At 37.0% G+C, this 19109-nt stretch overlaps 1 protein-coding gene and 1 pseudogene across 3 annotated transcripts; one reads left to right on the top strand and one right to left on the bottom strand.

The window, feature by feature from the left end:
• Nucleotides 1-1725: 1725 nt before the first annotated feature.
• Nucleotides 1726-6132, bottom strand: LOC104107018 (probable mediator of RNA polymerase II transcription subunit 26b). Of its 3 annotated transcripts, none has more exons than XM_009615747.4 (7): nt 3799-6132; nt 3556-3706; nt 3442-3465; nt 3321-3348; nt 2896-3207; nt 2730-2799; nt 1726-2605 (listed from the first exon to the last, which is right to left on the bottom strand). In XM_009615747.4, exons 1-5 carry the CDS (start codon nt 3813-3815, stop codon nt 2984-2986), a joined length of 444 nt encoding a protein of 147 aa, XP_009614042.1. In that variant the 5' UTR covers nt 3816-6132; the 3' UTR covers nt 1726-2605; nt 2730-2799; nt 2896-2983. The 3 variants fall into 3 exon arrangements, with proteins under 3 accessions (XP_009614042.1, XP_070051038.1, XP_070051039.1); XM_070194937.1 differs by having other exon boundaries at nt 3321-3465; nt 3799-5338; nt 5970-6132; XM_070194938.1 differs by having other exon boundaries at nt 3321-3465; nt 4555-6132.
• A 736-nt stretch (nt 6133-6868) lies between these two features.
• LOC104107067 (probable beta-1,3-galactosyltransferase 2) lies at nt 6869-19109 on the top strand (annotated as a pseudogene).

Raw genomic sequence — 19109 nt, 5'->3', positions numbered from 1 at the left:
AATGCAGTTACGATTCTATTAGCAATAAGGCGGTACTAGAAAGAAGCAATCTTACACAAAAAGGAGGGAAGAGGAAATAGAAGTAAAACTAATATCTAATTTGGTAGAAGCATTTAAAAGTATTTGTCCGTCATATCTCGGATAGGTCACCTCAAGACAATTGTTGTGAGCCTGTGATCGCTAGAATATGTTTCATTTCCTAAATAGATGATGTTGCTGTCAGCACATCCTTCCTTTTCCATGATAGTGTAATTGGTGTCATTTTGTAGGTAGGTCAGGCATTAGGACTATCAACAGAATGGTGGTTTAGAACTCCTCGATGGACCAGAACCAGAGATGAGATACTGGTTGGGCCATGAGTTGGTATAGAGTATGCTTTGCCAGAGCATGTTAATGCATTGTTGAGTGATGAATTGAAACTAGTAAGCCGAGTTGTCTCTGGTATTCTGCCACTCCATAAATAATTTATGGAGTTGCATGACATCCCCAAGCAGGGTGTCCACAAACAAGGTCCATAGCGAATCATTTTTTTAACAGAGATAGGAGTCATTAACCATAGTAGGCATGGGGCAAATGCCTTTGCCAGAGCATGATAATGTATTATTGAGTGATCAATTGAAATTAGTAAGCGGAGTTGTTGCTAGTGTTCTGCCACAAGATTACTTGCAAAGGCGAAGAAACTTTAAGTCTTATTGAGACCACGTCTGTTGTAAAAATGATTCACTGATGCCCATTTGCCCCATGCCTACTATGGTTACCAGGTCTCAGTTGAGCATTTTTATGGCCAGGACCTTGCTTGTGGAGGCCCTGCTTGGGGATGTCATGCAACTCCATAACCTGTATCGTCCGCTCCCTATTGGCTGAGAGCTTTCACGTAAATTGAGGGACCGAGCCGATCATAAAATAAAAAAAGAAAAAGCAGCAAGACATTGAAGGGTTGGATCTCCTTGCTATTTGATGGTGAAGGTGGAAAGCTAATATTTCCAAAAGTTATGCTTTCGCGTTTTGCATTTCCCTTGCAGAGTTGAAGTTCAAACTCTTTTTTTCTTATTTTGGATCTGACTCTGCATTTTATGGCATTTCATCAGAATGTCTTTTCTAATTTTACAGATTCTTATCTGACATGTATTTCTACTGCTGTACAGAGAACTTGTTGGTTTCAAAAGATACAATAAAATTTGCTGATTATGGTCTTGCTCGAGAGATCAATTCTTAGCCTCCATATACACAGCACAGTAACAATTATACACTCCTTCCTATTAGTTGTGTTTAACTATTAGAAGATCATCTTAGGTAGTTTCTAAACCATTTGAAATTGGATATGATAATTGGTGCTCGGGCTAATCCAACTAGTAGGGAAAGAAAGAGGAGAGGAGAAGCTAATCAACATGTTAACAACAGCCATCTCCTAATCATGTGCAACAATAACATCTAGAATACAGGTAGTGTGTCTTTCCACAAGTTTTCCTTGATCAAATGCATCTATCTGTTGTCCATCTAGGGTTGAACTGAATTCCCTTTCAATTGAGTTTCAAATGTAAATTCTTTATGCTATTTGTCGATAAGTGTTATCTTTTTTATTTCTTATCTTTATTTATAACACATGATATTATAAATGATTAAACCTGTTATATTTTGGTGCTCAATTGAGTGTGCCTTTATGCATATTTTTTTTTCTGTCAAATGAAATAGAATAATCATAATGTTGATAGGATGATTATAGTATTGACACTTGTGAAAAATGAAATATTATATAGACGGATCATCCACAAACAAAAAAGATCCTCATTCGGTGAAGGAAGATCATGATAAGGATGCCAAAATCTATGATCATATGACAATGGCCGAGAAAGAAGCACTGTTGTTGCAATGATGCCTCAAATATTAAGAGGAAATAAGTGAACGTCTTCTTGCAACCACGAATCCTATGACGTCATCCTTGATTTTTCAATTGTAGAACACGAACTCCACAATACTATCCTTAATTTTTTAATCGTAAAACTAACTAACTCCACGACTCAATCATTGTGTTTACTTGCCAACTCATTCTCTAGCACACGCCCAATAGGACAATTAGCGCACGTCCTCACAATATTCCAAGACCAAAAATTATTCCTCACTTCCCATAGTCTTCAGGTTCTTACAGCTCGATCGACGCACGTATGTTTCCTCAAACATTGGTTTGCATAAGCACATTTATGACATTGAAACTCAAAGCCAACTGGCGTTTACAATAGCAAAGGCACATTACCATAACTCTGTTTCGTTTGCAATATTTGATAAGCTAGTGTCACAGTCCAATTTCCACCATAGGCCGTGCTAGCGTCTAACGCTGCCGCCGGGCAAGCCAACAATAACTCAACACTACAACAAGTAGTTCATAACATCTTTCAAAACAATTTGCGAGGTGAACGAGTGGAAATCATTCCATAATCATGGTAAAATACTAGCATCATCATCAAGATTCACTGATGCCCATTTGCCCCATGCCTACCATGGTTACAAGGTCTCAGTTGAGCATTTTTATGGCCAGGACCTTGCTTGTGGAGATCCGGCTTGGGGATGTCATGCAACTCCATAATTTGTATCGTCCGCTACCTCTTGGCTGAAGGACAATAATGTAATATCATCAAGTGATGGTATTCTAATTTTTACATTCTATAAGAAACCAAAATGTTTTATATCCATCGGCATTAAAAGTACCCACAAATTTGAGAAATAAAACTAACCATTTTCAGCTTCTTGGTACCGCTCCTGGAGCTTTCTCTTTGTCGTCTTTCATATGAACTGCGTCTTCATCTTGACATTTCAATTTATAATACAACGAGATTATGCACAGTTAGTAGAGATCAAAACTCTACATGAACTACAAGCTGATGCCATTCAAATACTTACATTTTGTTGAGTAGGGCCAGGCCTATTTTGAAGTGTGCTTTTGTCAGATTTCTGAAGGAGCTTCATTTCATCATTATTGAGCTTTCATTCAAATGTTGGTTTTGGTAGGTCTTCCAGGCCCAGAATCGCCTCTGAAAGGCTTATTTTCTTTGACAACTGATGTTTGTTTCTTTGTTTGCTCACCCTTCCTGTCTTTTGAGGCAGCAGTAACGCTCTCCGCAAACTGCTGCTTTCGGACAGGATTGCTGTTCTTCAATGATGCCTTTCGGCCATTTTCATTGCTCTCCTTGAATTCCCTAGCGTTTCGAAGATCTAAAAAGGAAATACTTAATCAGATCAATATACATTTATCACTGTGGAATTCAGAAAAAGAACCGAATGTCAAAAACTACATTTAAAATTGTAAGGACAAAAGTTCTACTCACTTCCATCGTCATCCATGCCATCAAAGAACTCCATCCAACAGGAAAGAGGAAAACCAATCAGTGTCAATCCTGGAGGCAAGATAAAAGATTTGTAGAAGATACAGGAAGATGCTAGGCATACATGTGAAAACCCCATTGAAGTGGTCTGAGAAACAAAGAAAGCTAAGTCATCCAAAGCTAACAGAAGGTTTCATAGACTGGTGCTTTCTGTACCAATAATTTGCAAGTAACTCACCATTTTGGACTTCAATTCTGAATAATGACTGCAAACACAGGGTATAAAACACTCAATTTTGAGGGAGGGCCAGAAAGCGTGTGAGAAATAACAAGAACCTCTAAAGGCTGCTGTAGCATTCACCCACTCTTCTACCATAACCTTCCAATCTCTGTGATCCATGAAAATTAAATCAACGAAAGCACTAAGCTTATTAAAATTTACGGCACTGTATAGGAAAAATCAATGTTTCTAAAGAGCAACCTGCCAAGTCCGCACATAACCACAATCAAACACACAGATCATAACAAGCAGGGACGTCAAACGCACAAGTAGCAGTTTAATGCATTAGTAAGGTGTGAGATTAGTTGTATGCTACTGCTTCTGATGAATAAAGAATCACTCAAAATTGAAGCAGAAATTTGTTAATGCTCTGCATAAATAAGGTAAAGACCGTCATCACTCTGCAATATCCACGCTATCATGTAAATTTATAAAAGATATGATTATCAAACGAAAGCTGCAAGCGACAAAATTTTGCCAAACCTTAAAAAGGAAATACAGCTTAAAACTATAATAAGCAAAGCAGGCTGTAAGAGCCGCCAAATGATTAAATTCTTGTGTTCATTCGGGGAAAGAATTAAAATTGTGATATTTAATAACACGAATTGGTAAGGATCTCCTAAATCAAATTACAGCAACCACGTTCGCAGATTCAATTGTAAATTCTCTTTCTACAGCACAACTCATATTGGCAATCATTTTAGGGTCCATTTCATAGTTCAAAGCAATAAAGCAAGAGCTCTATACTCGACCAATGTCCTGGCCAGATGCCAAATATTATTTCAGCTGTTCTTTCTGAGAACATTTACGGACTTCCCAATCTTTGTGGCTTATTATAAAATAAATACATTGAGTACGAATTGCTGATTAAGTATTACTTGATGACTAGTGATATTAAAGAAGTACTGCTACTGAATCAACTTGCAGATCAAGTCTATACAGCAGAAAAGATCAAACCTTCAGAGTCTCCACAGACAAAGCCACCAGTTGAAGCCTCCTTAAGCTCTCCTATATATATATATATATATATATATATATATATATATATCTGAATGAGACTGTTAAAACGACACAATCAAAACCCTACAACTGAAGCAAAGCCAGAACTAATAATTCCATCAGCCAAGTAAGTAAAACTACAAAGGTCAGTACCAACAATTAAGTATTACCATAAAATTTTCAAAGCTACATAAATCAACAGATTTGTCCAAATGGAGGAAAGGGATAAAAGGAAAATGAAAAGCATGAAATTTCCACATTGTTTCATAGATCTTAATCCTCATAAGTTTTTTTAGACAAACCACAATCATGCACAATTTTTAAAAATCTTACTTCATAAGGTCTAAAAACACCACAAAACCCTTAGAACCTAAGTACAAAATAAAAAAAGCAAAATAGTTCGATTGAAGTGAATCAAACTCGGCCGGTAGATATGAACCTCATCTCGACTGTTATGGATGATTTCTTTGATCCATAGGACCTCTCCAACAGTTTAAGACTCTTGCTCTATCTCATCAGTCAATGCCTCAGCTTCACCATAGCTATAATTGCTGATCTGATTCACATTCCTTTCAATCTGATCATCATCTCTACTACTTTTGCTTACTTTGCTATCCTTTATAGCACAAGCTTCAAAATTCACTAACAAACTCAGTTTTACACTTTCTTGTTCCCTCATCATCATCAGCAGCAGCATTTTGTACTGCTAATCCAACCTTGTCACCACCAAAACACCTGGTGACTTTACATGTGAAAAGCAACTCAGCAATTCTATCTTTTTTTTTAAATTTCAACTCTTTGGGATGATCTACAACTGCCACCATTACAGCATACTCATTTATACTTAATGTATCTGAATTTGCTAAAAGGGAAGCCCGGTGCACTAAGCTTCCGCTATGCGCGGGGTTCGGGGAAGTGCCGGACCACTGAAGTCTATTGTACGCAGCCTTACCCTGCATTTTTGTAAGAGGCTGCTTCCACGGCTCGAACCCGTGACCACTTGGTCACATGGCAATAAATTTACTAGTTGCGCCAAGGCTCCCCTTCAATGTATCCGAATTTGATGTCTGAAAATAATCACTCCATTTATTAATTGTCCCAGTAATTTTAGTGATAGCTGGGATTGAAGAACCGTTAACAATTTTTAATTTACAACCTAGATAAAAAGATTAGATTTTTATAACAGCCACATAGTAAAAATTCAATCTTTATCAGACTTTGATAATACCCAGAAACTAAATATTAAATCTTTTATGAAAACTCTAATCAGAAACAAGACCTGCAACAGTAAAACCTCTCATTTCTATCAAAAGATTGAGTCAAATAAATCTCTAGTAAATTCTGAGGAAATAAATTTAAGAAAAATCTGATACCTATGATATTCTGAGAAAATTACAAGACAAAACTCCCAACCAATCATAGGATTTTATTTCAAGAGGTGGAATGATACAGGAATTAGATTCCAAGATATCAATGGAAAACTTCCACAGAAAAGTTATCCCAATTAAAAGAGATTTCAGGGAAGTATATGCAGGATTTGATGACAGGTATACTTTTGCTATTTATACTCTTGTCTGAACCGTGTTTATTACTTACTCATAATAACAAATATACTTTTTGGTTCGTTTAAAAAAGAATGATTTTTTTTTTTAATTTGAAAATAATTTAGGTTAAACTTACAATTCAACCTTTAATGAGAAGCTTTTATAATCACACAAATACTTCGGGCCCCTTTTTTAACTTATTTAGAATCACAAATTTTAAAAATATTCATTTTTTTAAAACTACGTGTTCAACTTCACATAATTTGGAACATAGGGAATAATAGTTTAGTTATATACTACATCATTAAATCATGTTTTAACATGTTATACATTGTAAGGAGGCTTAACTATAAATAACATTTGAGTCACATGGTAGTGTAGATTTTTTTTATAATAACAGTGTATATATAACTTAATCCAAGACACTTGTCCAGTTTGTGTCTTCTAAATTTTATTATTATTATTTTATGCCTCTATGTATTATAATAATAATAATAATAATAGTATTATTATTAAGTTAAGTTTTTTTTCTTGATTAGAATAAGATAGCAAATATTTTTTACTCTATCATATTAGCTGGTGCAATATTATTGGACCTGCAATTAAGAAACTATATGAGAATAGAATTGGTTACCATTATATATCATGTTTACCCCTAAAAAGTATTTTTGGCAAGTAGTCATGCTAACACACATTGTCCCATAAATAAAACTTGATAAATTAACGTTTTCCAAATCCGTTAATTCCACAAAAATCAAAGAACTTCTTACTTAACTCAAATTAGTTTTATACAATGTTAAAAATCAAACAGAAGTCTGTTTCTAAGGCCAACAGCCATTTCTTAAAATTGATGAAATGTTTACTTTGTGGTAACTTTTTTAAAACCCCAATTGAGAATTGACAAGTTCTTCCCACCCAGCAAATGCCCCTATTCTATGTTTCTGCCATTTCGCTCTCCAGTTAATATTAATTTTAATCCAATGAAGAACCCCCACACAAAAAAATGTTCCAAATCAAAAGATTCAGAACCCAACTCAGTCTCTTAAGAAAACCACCTAATCCCTCAAATTAGCAATACCCTTAGGAGAGAGATCATGTTGTTCTTCAAATAACCGAGGGTTTTAATGTCATTTGTGGGCTTCATTTAATGTGTTAGGCCTGCTTTATTGGTTGTTGAATTTGGTGATTTGATTAATGGGGTTGATGTTTTTGTTGTGAAATGAATTCGTTTGATAGGTGGGAGCTTATAGGCCAAATGATTCAGCTTGTCACGGTCGGTTTGGCAAAACAGCTAGGACTGCCCCTGTTGTTAGATTCTTAAAGCTAACATTTTTGAGTCACTTGCTTTACATTAACGGTCAATGCTGAGAAAAAAAAGTGATGTTCAGTTTTTTGTTGCATGCATAAGTAAATAAATGGAAATGTGCCCAACTTTATAACAGCTTAGGCTTTTAGACGAGGGTTCACTCAAGTTTGAAATTCCTGCTCTTATACAAAATTTATGCAAGATAATAGATGGGCTATGTACTATTGCACAAGTACCTGTTTAGCAATTATTAAAGAGGATTACCCGCCCCCCTTCTTATGTTAGAGTTGGAGATATTATGTGCAGTGTCAACTGTCTGCATGAAGTATAATGGCATTGCTGTCACTTACCCAAAGAAAATGTTATTGTTGTCTTATGTTAGTATTGCTTAACTTAAACTATATGAAGGTTAACACATTGTGTATTTCAAACATGTAATTAGATGTTGACACAAGACCTAAGAGTTTCCAGAGAAGGCAGGGTGTAGTTGCTTATAAGAACTTAGATTGTTTATGGTGTGATATAATGATATCAATTTCATAGATTTGGTTGTGTGAAGAAAACATTTACAGTCATTACTTTCGTGCTCTTCATTTCTTTGTAGCACTGTGCTATGACATCTATTAGTATATGTTATAGAGCATATATATTGGGGCGTCCCTTCTGGATTTTCTATTGATTTATGATTGATAGTTTGGTCTTGGAGGTCATGCATAAGTCTACCTCTGTCATGGTCTCCATATCTCACTGTCGTGGCAGACAGGGAAGGAGTTGGAGCAGCAGTTTTGATTGTTCCTGTGCTCCCATCAGTGGTTATTTGAATTATGTAATCCTGCATTTTATACTTCTAAATTCGTTTGCGTTAGTCCCACTGCAAGTCAATGCATGAACTTCTCAAAGTACGCCACCTTCTCTTAGTGACCTTTTCATTCATTTTCTGAAGCAATATTTCCATTTTTACCAAAATACATTTGTTGCATTAGTGCGCATGTCAAGAAGAGCAAAATTGATAATAGTATAGGTGTAGTTAAAATGCATCCATTGAAATGTAATAGGACCATCTATAGCTCTTGACAATTCTTGTTCTTTTAGAATAATTAACTATGTCTGTTTTAATTGAAATCATCAACCAGTATCACAATAGTCAGAGGCAGAGCTATGGCCGGGAAGGAAAACACTAGATATAACTGTTTGAATATCCTGAGTTCACCTTGGTACTCTTCAAATGATGACTAATAAGTAATCTAGAATGTTGATTCAGGCATTGGAGTTTCCATGCTTGCGTGATAAATGGAAAGTAAGGTTTTAAAGATTAAAGACAGTAGACACACAATATCATTGAAGAACACTGCACCACAGTTTTAATGATCTTTTCTCTCAAGTTCTGCATTGTTGGGCTAGTGTATTATTTCAAGGTTTTCCTTCAGTAATTAAGGAATAGACACTGCAGGTTTGGGTACTATTCAGCAGCGCCGGGGTTCAAAAACTTAGAAGCCTATTCTTCTTGCAGGTCCTGGAAAGGTAAGTTATGACCTTTGTTTGGTATAAGACTGTTGCTTAACGTCATTGTATTAATCAAGCCTTTCTTAAAGATTACATAAAGGTTATTCGCTTTACTTGATTGAAATCCCATGTCAAAAGAGTTTGGAATTTTGTTATGGAATTTAGCTTGAACCATGTTATTTTATTTGATTCAGTGACACTAATCCTTAGGTATCTACTACTCTTTTTTTTCTTTTTCTTCCAGGAATCCTTGGAAGCTTCTTTATGTATGAAAAATTGAAACAAGTATATACAGCTATGTTTTTCTAGAGTTATGCTGCATGCGTCATGGGTAGTAAACCATTGTGCCTAAACATGAAACCTTTGCTATGATATGCCCTTAGGGTCTTTTATCTGACCATTTGTTCCTTGTTCTTAGACGGATTTCATATTTTTGGCAATTGTGACGTTCTAAGTTTCCATTGGATTCCTTTTTACATAAACTCACTGGACAATGGTTGTTTTCACTGGCTTAGGGTAATCTAAGTTTCAGATGATAATTGTGGTGATATCTGACATTTTGCAATATCATATTCAATGGAGTAAAAATCATTTAAAGGTATAAATTGACAATCCTTTCTATAGTGGCTATATGCGTAACTTTGGTGATCAATGCATCTTACAATTGATTGTAAACTAAACCCTCAGTTCAAATTTAAGTACGCTCTAGACCAAGAACTTATGTAAGTCAAATCCGCTGTAGGATCAACCTTTTACCTGAGAATTATAGAGTATTAAGTGAAATTCAGATGCAACCTTCAGAAAATGCTAAAGAGTTTCAAGTTATTAACTTCCTTGACGAGCTTCTTGACATATTGTATATTTGTAGAGGCCCGCTTTCTGAATCTCAACTGTAACTATGATAGCATACAATTTTAGTCATCGGTCATCTCCATCCAAGTATTTTTCATCTCAGTAGGAATGTGAAGAGCAAATATGTCTATTTGAATTCCATTGCTTACATTTAGAGAAGCATCCTTCTATTTTCAGTATTAGGAAGAGATTACTTGTAATTTCTGCAAGTTAGGCTGGTATATCCCGGGACCTGGTTAGAAGAAATTTGTTGTACAAGTCATAGTAGTAGTACGAGCAATATGAGATGTTCTAGCAAATTGCAAAGACAAGTCCTGGGAAAATGTTAGTACTGCTTTCCAGGGATTGTTAGGGTACAAAATTTGCTTCATATAGAGCATTAGTATATAATGACACGTAAGAGGTAAAATATATTTTCTGTCTGACCATGCGAACTTGGATGACTCCTCATTTCATATGCACGGCCATAAGCTGCAAAAGCTAAAATCATTAATTAACTTTTTTTTTCTTCTATACAATTTTTAAGTAATAGGGGGAATTGTTTGGAACATGATTCGATTGTCTATTGTATGGTTCATTTTAAATATATACTCTTGTATGATTTTATTTCCTTTGAAAGGTATTTTAATCTGTATAGAACCCCAGACTACCAAAAGGTCGAAGATGCTGCCCTCTATCTAAATGGACTAGCTGATACTTGGTACCACTCATTAATATTGAGCAGAGGTAAAGTGAGTTGGGCTGAATTTAAAGAAGAATTTCTTATTAGATTTGGAGAGGAACTAATGGAGGATATAGTAGAAGAGTTCAACAAATTGAGTCAAGTAGGCTCTGTTGATGACTTCCCAGGCAAGTTTGAAGACTTGAAAGCTCAAATGGTGGTAAGGAATCCTTGCTTGGATGAGTCTCACTTTATATCCAGTTTCATAGGTGCCCTAAAGGAAGAAATAAGGTTTGGTGTGAAATTGTTCAAGCCTACGACTCTAAGATTTGCTATGGGACAAGCCAGACTACAGGAGAAGGCCATAGAAGCTGCTCAAAAGAAGAACAAGGGTACCCCAAAGCCCTCATTTGTAGCTAGCAGTTCTGTTAACCTAAAGGCTCCTGTTGCAGTTGCAATCTAGCCAAACTCCTTTAGACTTAGCCCTGAAGTCTATGAGTACAGGAAGAGCAATCATTTGTGTTTTAGATGCGGTAAAAAGTACGCTCCAGTTCATCAGTGCAAGAAGCAGCAACTGAACTGTATGAGGGGAGAAGTAGAGCCAATTCTTGAATGTACTGAGGCAGTAAAAGAGCAACCTTGTGCAGACTTGATCATCGAAGGAGAGTTGGAGCAGGAAGTCATGGAAGCTGTGTGCATGAATGCCCTATCAGGTGACAACAAAGGAGTCAATACCATATTGGTCAGAGGTACCATAAGAAACAAGAAACTAACAATGCTAATAGATTCTGGCAGCACCCATAGTTTCGTTGATGCTAACACAGTCAAGGAGACATGCTACCAGGCTAGGCATTGCCCACCAGTGAGAGTGACAGTAGCTGATGGGAACTATGTCATGTGCACCTCCATTTGCACAGGATATCAATGGAAGATGCAAGGTAGACCTTTCCAAGAAGACTTGCTAATCATTCCGCTAGGAGGCTGTGACATGGTGATGGGTAATGATTGGATGAAGAAGCACAATCTCACTAAGTTTGATCATGAAAAGATGTGTGTTACCATTGGCAAAAAAGGCAATAAACTAGTGCTGCAGGGTATTTCTGAAGAGGGTAAACTAAACATGATCTCAAGTGGAACCATGGGAAATATGCTGAAGAAGGGCCAAGCTCTGATAGCTCATTTGTTCATGATGAGCTCCTTGGTGGCAGAAGATCAGGAACCAGTAGAAGAGGCAATTCAAGAGGTGTTGCACCTGTATCCTGATGTGTTTGCAGAACCTAAATCTCTGCCCCCTGTCAGGACCCTAGACCACACCATTCCCTTGAAACCTGGAGCCATACCAGTCAGTCTAAGGCCCTACAGGTACAATTATTATCAGAAGGATGAGTTAGAAAGACAGGTCAAAGAGATGCTCACCAATGGGATAATTCAGCATAGTCAATCACCCTTTTCATCACCGGCTCTATTTGTCAAAAAAAAAGATGGAACCTATAGGGGACTGAATGACATTACAGTGAAGGACAAGTATCCTATCCCTATTGTGGATGACCTCTTAGATGAGCTGTGTGGATCTGTGATTTTTTCTAAGGTGGATTTGAGAGCCGGTTATCACCAGATCAGAATGAAGGTAGATGATGTTTACAAGACAACTTTCAGAACTCATTTAGGTCATTATGAGTTCAGTGTTATGCCATTTGGATTAACAAATGCACCTGCTGCCTTCCAAGCTTTAATGAACCGGGTTTTTCAGCCTTTCCTTAGAAAGTTTGTTTTGGTCTTCTTTGATGATATCCTCATTTACAATCTATCTGTGAAAGATCATGTAACTCACCTAGTTGTTGTATTTGACACTCTTGAGTAAACCCTCCTTATTTGCTAAGAAGTCAAAATGCTCATTTGGTCAATCTAAGGTTGAATATCTAGGCCATATAATAACTGCAGAAGGAGTATCTACTGATCCTACTAAAATACAAGCTATGATCGACTGGCCTAGACCAACCTCATTGAGAGCACTGAGAGGATTCTTGGGTTTGACTGGGTACTACAGAAAGTATGTTGCTAATTATGGAGTTATTTGTAGGCCATTGACTGATTTACTCAAAAATGATGCTTTTAAATGGAATGTTGGAGCTGATTTAACTTTTGCAACCCTCAAGAAAGCTATGTCTTCTACTCCAGTGTTGGCCCTACCTCATTATACTAAGGAGTTCATAGTGGAAACAGATGCTAGTCAAAATGGCATTGGTGTTGTATTGATGCAAGGAGGAAGACCAATAGTTTATTTTAGCAATGTCTTGGCTCAGAAGCACAGAGGTAAGTCAATCTATGAGAAAGAGTACATGGCTTTGCTGAATGCAGTAGACAAGTGGAGACACTATTTGCAATACAAGCATTTTGTGGTCAGGACTGACCACCACATCTTAAAATACCTTCTGGAACAAAGGGTTACTTCTGTCATACAATAGAAAGGATTGACCAAATTACTTGGGTTAGACTATGAAGTGCAGTACAAGAGAGGGGCTGAGAATAGGGTAGTTGATGCCCTTTCCAGGCAGCATGAAGAATCAGAAGACAACACAAGCCAAATTCAAGGGAAATTACAGGCAATTAGTGTCTAAGTTCCTTCTTGGATGCAAGAGATAGCACACAGTTATGAAGGAGATACTCAAGCTGTAGAGTTAATTAGTCAGGCAACAGTGAACATACAAGGACCTAACATTTGGCATTACTCTTCTAGCTTACTTAGAAGGAAAGGAAAAATCTATATTGGGGCTAATGGTGGTCTCAGAACTCAGCTGATCTCAACATTCCATGACTCTGGACAACTAGGAGTTCTTAAAAGGTTGTCGCAGATGTTCTACTGGCCCAAGATGAAACAAATGGTCAATGACTTTGTTGCTAGCTGAGATGTTTGCCTTAGGAGCAAGGATGACAATATGGCATACCCTGGTCTCCTGCAGCCCCTCCCCGTTCCAAATCAAGCATGGAGCCATATCAGTATAGACTTCATAGAAGGTCTTCCTAAATCCAAAAACAAGGAGGTCATTCTTGTGGTAGTTGATAGAATGATCAAGTATGCCCATTTCATAGCTCTTTTACATCCTTATACTGCAGCAACAATGGCTGAACAAATACACTGCTTGCATGGCACTCCTGAATCCATAGTAACTGACAAGGATAAAGTGTTTCTAAGCAATTTTTGGCAATCCTTATTCAAGCTTATGGGAACTCAATTGCATCACAGTACAACCTACCACCCTCATAGTGATGGTCAAACTGAAAGAGTCAACAAGTGCTTGGAAAATTATCTCGGATGTATGACTGCCAGTCGACCAACACAGTGGAGACAATGGCTTACTGCTGTTGAGTGGTGGTACAACGCCAACTTCCATACCAGCCTACAATGCACTCCTTTTGAGGCCTTGTATGGTTATTCACCTCCTTAGTTATCCCTAGGCCCCTTACTGGACACAGTGGTGCAAGCAGCTGAAGATACAATAATGAGGAGACAACAGATGCAATAATTGTTGAAGGACAATCTAACTAAGGCTCAGGAGAGAATGAAATACTATGCTGATAAGAGGTCTGATAGAGAATTCCAAGTGGGGGATATGGTCTATTTAAAACTCCAACCATATAGGCAGACTTCCATTGCATTGAGGAAAAACTTAAATTGAGTTCTAAATACTATGGATCCTATAAGGTCCTGGCTAGAATTGGTAATATGGCCTACAAATTGGATCTGCCTCCGGAATCTAAGGTCCACCCTGCGTGTCATGTTTATTTACTCAAGAAAAAAGTGGGTGATCGAGTAGTGGTGCAGACAACTTTACCTATCACTAGTGATGATGGTCAGTTCCTGGTGAAACCAGTTGCTATTCTACAAAGGCAACTGATCAAGAGGAACAATGTTGTTGTGGTTGGAGTACTGGTACAATGGTCGAATCTACCTCCAGAAGATGCTACTTGGGAGGATTATCAGTTCCTCAAAGCTAAGTTCCCAGATTTCGACTCTAATACTTGAGGACAAGGATCCTTTGAAGAGGTGGGGTATGTAATGATCCATTAATAATCTAAAGACTAGTGTTGTCAGCGTGGCTCGATGAAGGAAAGTATTAGGCGAGGGAATAGCTAGAATAACAGAATCGGGGAAGAGGAAGTAATAGAAATTCAAATCGACGGCTAGGATTAGTTTTGAATAAATGAGTTGCAAAGGCTAGGATTGTGCCACTTCAGCTGAGGTTGTTATAACGAACCCTCAACAGAATTGGGAAGGCAACGAATCTAAGGTCAATCTTCTCTCTTCTCTCTCTTTCTCACTCGATCCCTGCCTCTTCTCTTTCACTTCCTTCAATCTCTGATTCTTTCTTCTTCTTCATTTCTGCAGATCTCAATCAGCTATGGAGTTTATCCGTAATAGATAGTTGTTTCATTTTGGTTGTTTGTAGTTCGACTTTTTCCATTTATATATAAAACAGAAAATTGTCCCAAAATCTCCTTTTATTTCGCACTTTAGTTGATTAATTTCTCTGATTCTTAGCAAGATCATTACATTAGGCTACATAACTATGCTTTGTTATAGAAAATAGGTTTCTGTTTTTTGTTTTGAATTTGAGTGGAGGGGAAAAATGAGTATTTGGTTTTGTTCTGTTTGTTCTTACTATTGAATCACCAATTGTGTTTTTTCCCACCCAATTAAATTAGCTCATGAAGGTAAATGCTTTCTTTCCCTACCTAATTTCTTACGGGAAGAGACAGCGGAAATAGATTCAGGATCCAAATGAGCTCTGTTTATTGAAAGAATCTGGTAAAATTCCTTTTGGGGTCGTTTCATTGCAATTTAAATTAGAGATTGAGCACGAACAAGCTTATCGGATTCCAAATTCTCAGTAACGTGAAAGTGCATAGCCTTCTGTAAATTATGCACACACTTGATAAAATCCTTGGCTTTGTAGATAGAGTTAAGCAATATGAAAGGTTGAACTGCAACTTAAGGATGCTTTCCACACAATTGCTTTAAGGTTGAAGAATGGAAGGAGCACTAATTTACACAAGTGCTATAAGCAGTGAGTTTAAACATTAAAATGCAAGCCAGTTGTTACGTTTATACTTTTGTCCTTGCCATAAGGTTGTAGTTTCCTACTTGCACATGAACCGACAAAGGAGCCGATTGTGTGGTACTGAGAGTCCAAAAACAAAATCTGTTCGATTGTACATCCATTGTCGATTTCTTCACCGTTCAATGGAGTCAATTATGTGGTATTGAGACTGATTAGAACCTGAAATTGCTAAAATCCATTTTCCTCCCATTGCTTGCAAAACTTTTCTTTGTTGTTGTTGGTCTTATTGCTGGTGCATTAGAAGTTAAGCTTGTTTCTTAATGGAAATTTTCTCTTCTGTAGTTTGATTAGTTAGAGGTGAAAGCTTTTCAAGTTTAAGAAATTTTACTGTTATGGGTGTTCAGATACACCACATCTGTCACTGTCTCTAGCCTAGATTTTTGCCTTGTAACAGAGACTTGTTATTCCTTAATTTGAATAATGTGGCGTTGAAGTTAGAATGTTGTTTCCAGCTTTGCGCTTCTCCATTGCAACTCTATCCAATTTATTCTTTATGGTATGAGCATGTCTGCATTCACTATTAATTGCATTATTATGGTTGTAGAATGTGGACAGTGCCTGAAGCTAAAACCATATCAAGGACAACACTGGTTGATGATCAAAAGGTAGGGTTAGGGCGCGAGGACTGTATCCTACAACTGTGATATTTATGCAAGAAAAGTGGACAGCAATGTAATCTTAGGTACTCTGTTATTCAAGCTTGTCGGTATTAATGACTTTGGTGGTGGTGTTTTTAGCGTAAGGATGTAAAAAGTGAATCCAAAGATATTCTTGGGGAACTTTCGAGGACGGATCATACTATACAGTAAGTTTCGTATGCTTGTTATTCGTAAATTTCACGTGGATCATGCTTTTCAATATAAGTATTGAAAAGGTAAGAGCTGCTTCTCACTTTTAACAAAAGGCAGAACGCTCGATAAAACAATTTCAAATCTGGAGATGGAATTAGCTGCAGCGTGGGCATTGTAGGATTCTACAATGAGTGGTTCTCCAATAACTCAAGATCTGAAGATCCTTGAATTAACCAAGAAGAGAAAATATCTAATGGTAATAGGAATAAACACTACCTTTAGTAGCCGAAAAAGAAGAGACTCAGTTCGTGCTACCTGGATGCCACAAGGTTCTTGACACTTCATTAACAGCGTTTTCTTACTTATTTGTGCACATGTACTACAACGAGGTGCCTACTGAAAATTTCGTTATTGACTTGTTGTAAAGCAGGTGATAAGCCAAAGAAGCTTGAGGAGGAAAAGGGCATTGTGATTCGGTTTGTAATAGGACACAGGTATGTGACTCAATTAGGTCTGATGTTCTCCAGACGTAGTTACCGAGCTTCATTTTGGAGCTGGTAATGATTTTCTGATATTAGCCAATAATTTTTTCATTGTGTTAGGGTGAGGCTACTTCGTGAAATACTACAGAGGTTTCTTTAAGGATTGTGCTGATGATTAAAAATGTGGTTCATAATTTCTTGAATGGGTTAAGAATTCCAATAATTATCAAAGTTGGATTATTTGTATGTTTCTCTTATCTATTCTATCGTCTGGTGCTTGGTCTTTTATATTATTACTCATTTGATTATGATTTCACCAGTGCAACATCAGGTGGAATTCTTGATTGAGCAATTGAAGCAGAAGAGAAGATGCATGGAGATTTCTTGAGGCTGGTAATGTCAATGCTCTCTGGTCTACTCCTTTATGAAATCTTGTCCCTCTTAAAAACCGTGAAAGGGGAGACAGTTAGTTGTTCCTCAAAAGCTGACATGTCAATTGAACTTCATTAGGAACACGTTGAGGGATACCTTGAACTATCAGCCAAGACAAAGACCTATTTTACTACTGCTATTTCACTCTGGGATGCAGATTTCTATGTCAAAGTTGATGACGATGTGCATGTAAATATAGGTAAATGCAGCCCTTATGGATTCTAAATATCATGCTTCTATTTCTACATTTGTACTGTCTTTGCTTTCACGATTAACCTACATGTATTCAAACTTCAGGAGCGCTGGCAGCAACTCTAGCTAGACATCGCTCAAAACCCAGTGTATATATTGGTTGCATGAAATCTGGTCCTGTCCTTGTGCAGAAGTAAGCAGAGGGTTTACTAGAATTTATCTGTAAATGCACGCTGAGGAAATTTCCTATATTTATTCCGATTTTTGTCGTCCTTTACTTATAGGGGAGTGAGATATCGTGAGCCTGAGCATTGGAAATTTGGTGACGACGGAAACAGGTATTTCCGACATGCAACAGGCCAACTGTATGCCATCTCAAAAGATTTGGCCACCTATATATCTATAAACAGGTAAGCATTTGTTGTTTTCCTATGGACTTGGATTGTTTGTTTATTAATCAAATATCATTTTCTGATCTTCAAATAAATTACCTAGGCACATTCTACATAAGTATGCTAACGAGGATGTAACAGTGGGATCGTGGTTCATTGGATTGGATGTGGAACATATAGATGACCGTAAATTGTGTTGTGGAACTCCACCTGGTAACAACTTCCAACTCCCTATTTCTCAGATGCAGTCAGCCGTAAGATTCACGAAAGTTATGACTTCTTAATCTGCATTGAGCATTGATCATTGTCAATTTCAGTGTCATCTGCTTTTATCTGTTATTTATCTCTAAGATCAATAAGAAAGGGCGAGTCAGTTGATGATTATGCTATGTTCAAAAGGGGTTTTAACATCAGCCTTAAAGTAGATGCTTGATTGATGAGCCAGATATCTCCAATAACACTATTGTCCTTCATAATTTTGTATAAATGAAAATGGTTTCTTATACTAGAGCTCCTGTGCTTCTTTCTTTGTTTTCCCTTAATATGGAAGTGGAATTATATTGAACGCTGGCATTGGATTATGTCTTGAACATCGTATAAGAAATGACCGGAACTGTATACAAAAGTCTTGCAAATATGTTGCTTATTACATATTTTGAGGAATCACATTTACTGATTTAGCTTTGCTTCTTTCAATAAGTATCTGGAAAATTCTTTGAGTTGCTTCTCTGGAACAGTTCTGCTCATTAAATGATGTGCAAGAGATACTTGTGGAGTTGTTTACTCTTGTTTCATTATCTATATATTAACAGATTGTGAGTTGAAAGCTTAAGCAGCCAACATCTGTGTTTCTTCCTTTGATTGGAGTTGCAGTGGTATTTGCAAAGTCTGTAGAGAGGATTAAGGAGGTTCATCGCCGTTGTGCGGAAGGCGATAATGCTTTGTGGAGCGCCGCCTTCTGATGATTCCGCAATTCTCCAATCTATGGAGCCTGCAAGTAGATTGTAGCGACTCTTTAAAATCTATATCTCCAAGAAGTTAGTATAAATCAGCTTGTAAAATACGTGCTCGAGGTAGTGTGTCTTTCCACAAGTTTTCCTTGATCAAATGCATCTAAAGTAAATTCTTTATGCTTTTCTGCTATTTGTCTACGATAAGTGTTATCTTTTTTATTTCTTATCTTTATTTATAACACATGATATGATAAATGATTAAACCTGTTATAATTTGGTGCTGAA

Source organism: Nicotiana tomentosiformis, chromosome 2 (assembly GCF_000390325.3).
Source record: "Nicotiana tomentosiformis chromosome 2, ASM39032v3, whole genome shotgun sequence".
Taxonomy (NCBI): domain Eukaryota; kingdom Viridiplantae; phylum Streptophyta; class Magnoliopsida; order Solanales; family Solanaceae; genus Nicotiana; species Nicotiana tomentosiformis.
Note: the sequence above shows the minus strand (reverse complement) of the source record. Positions and strands in the feature narration are given on the sequence as shown.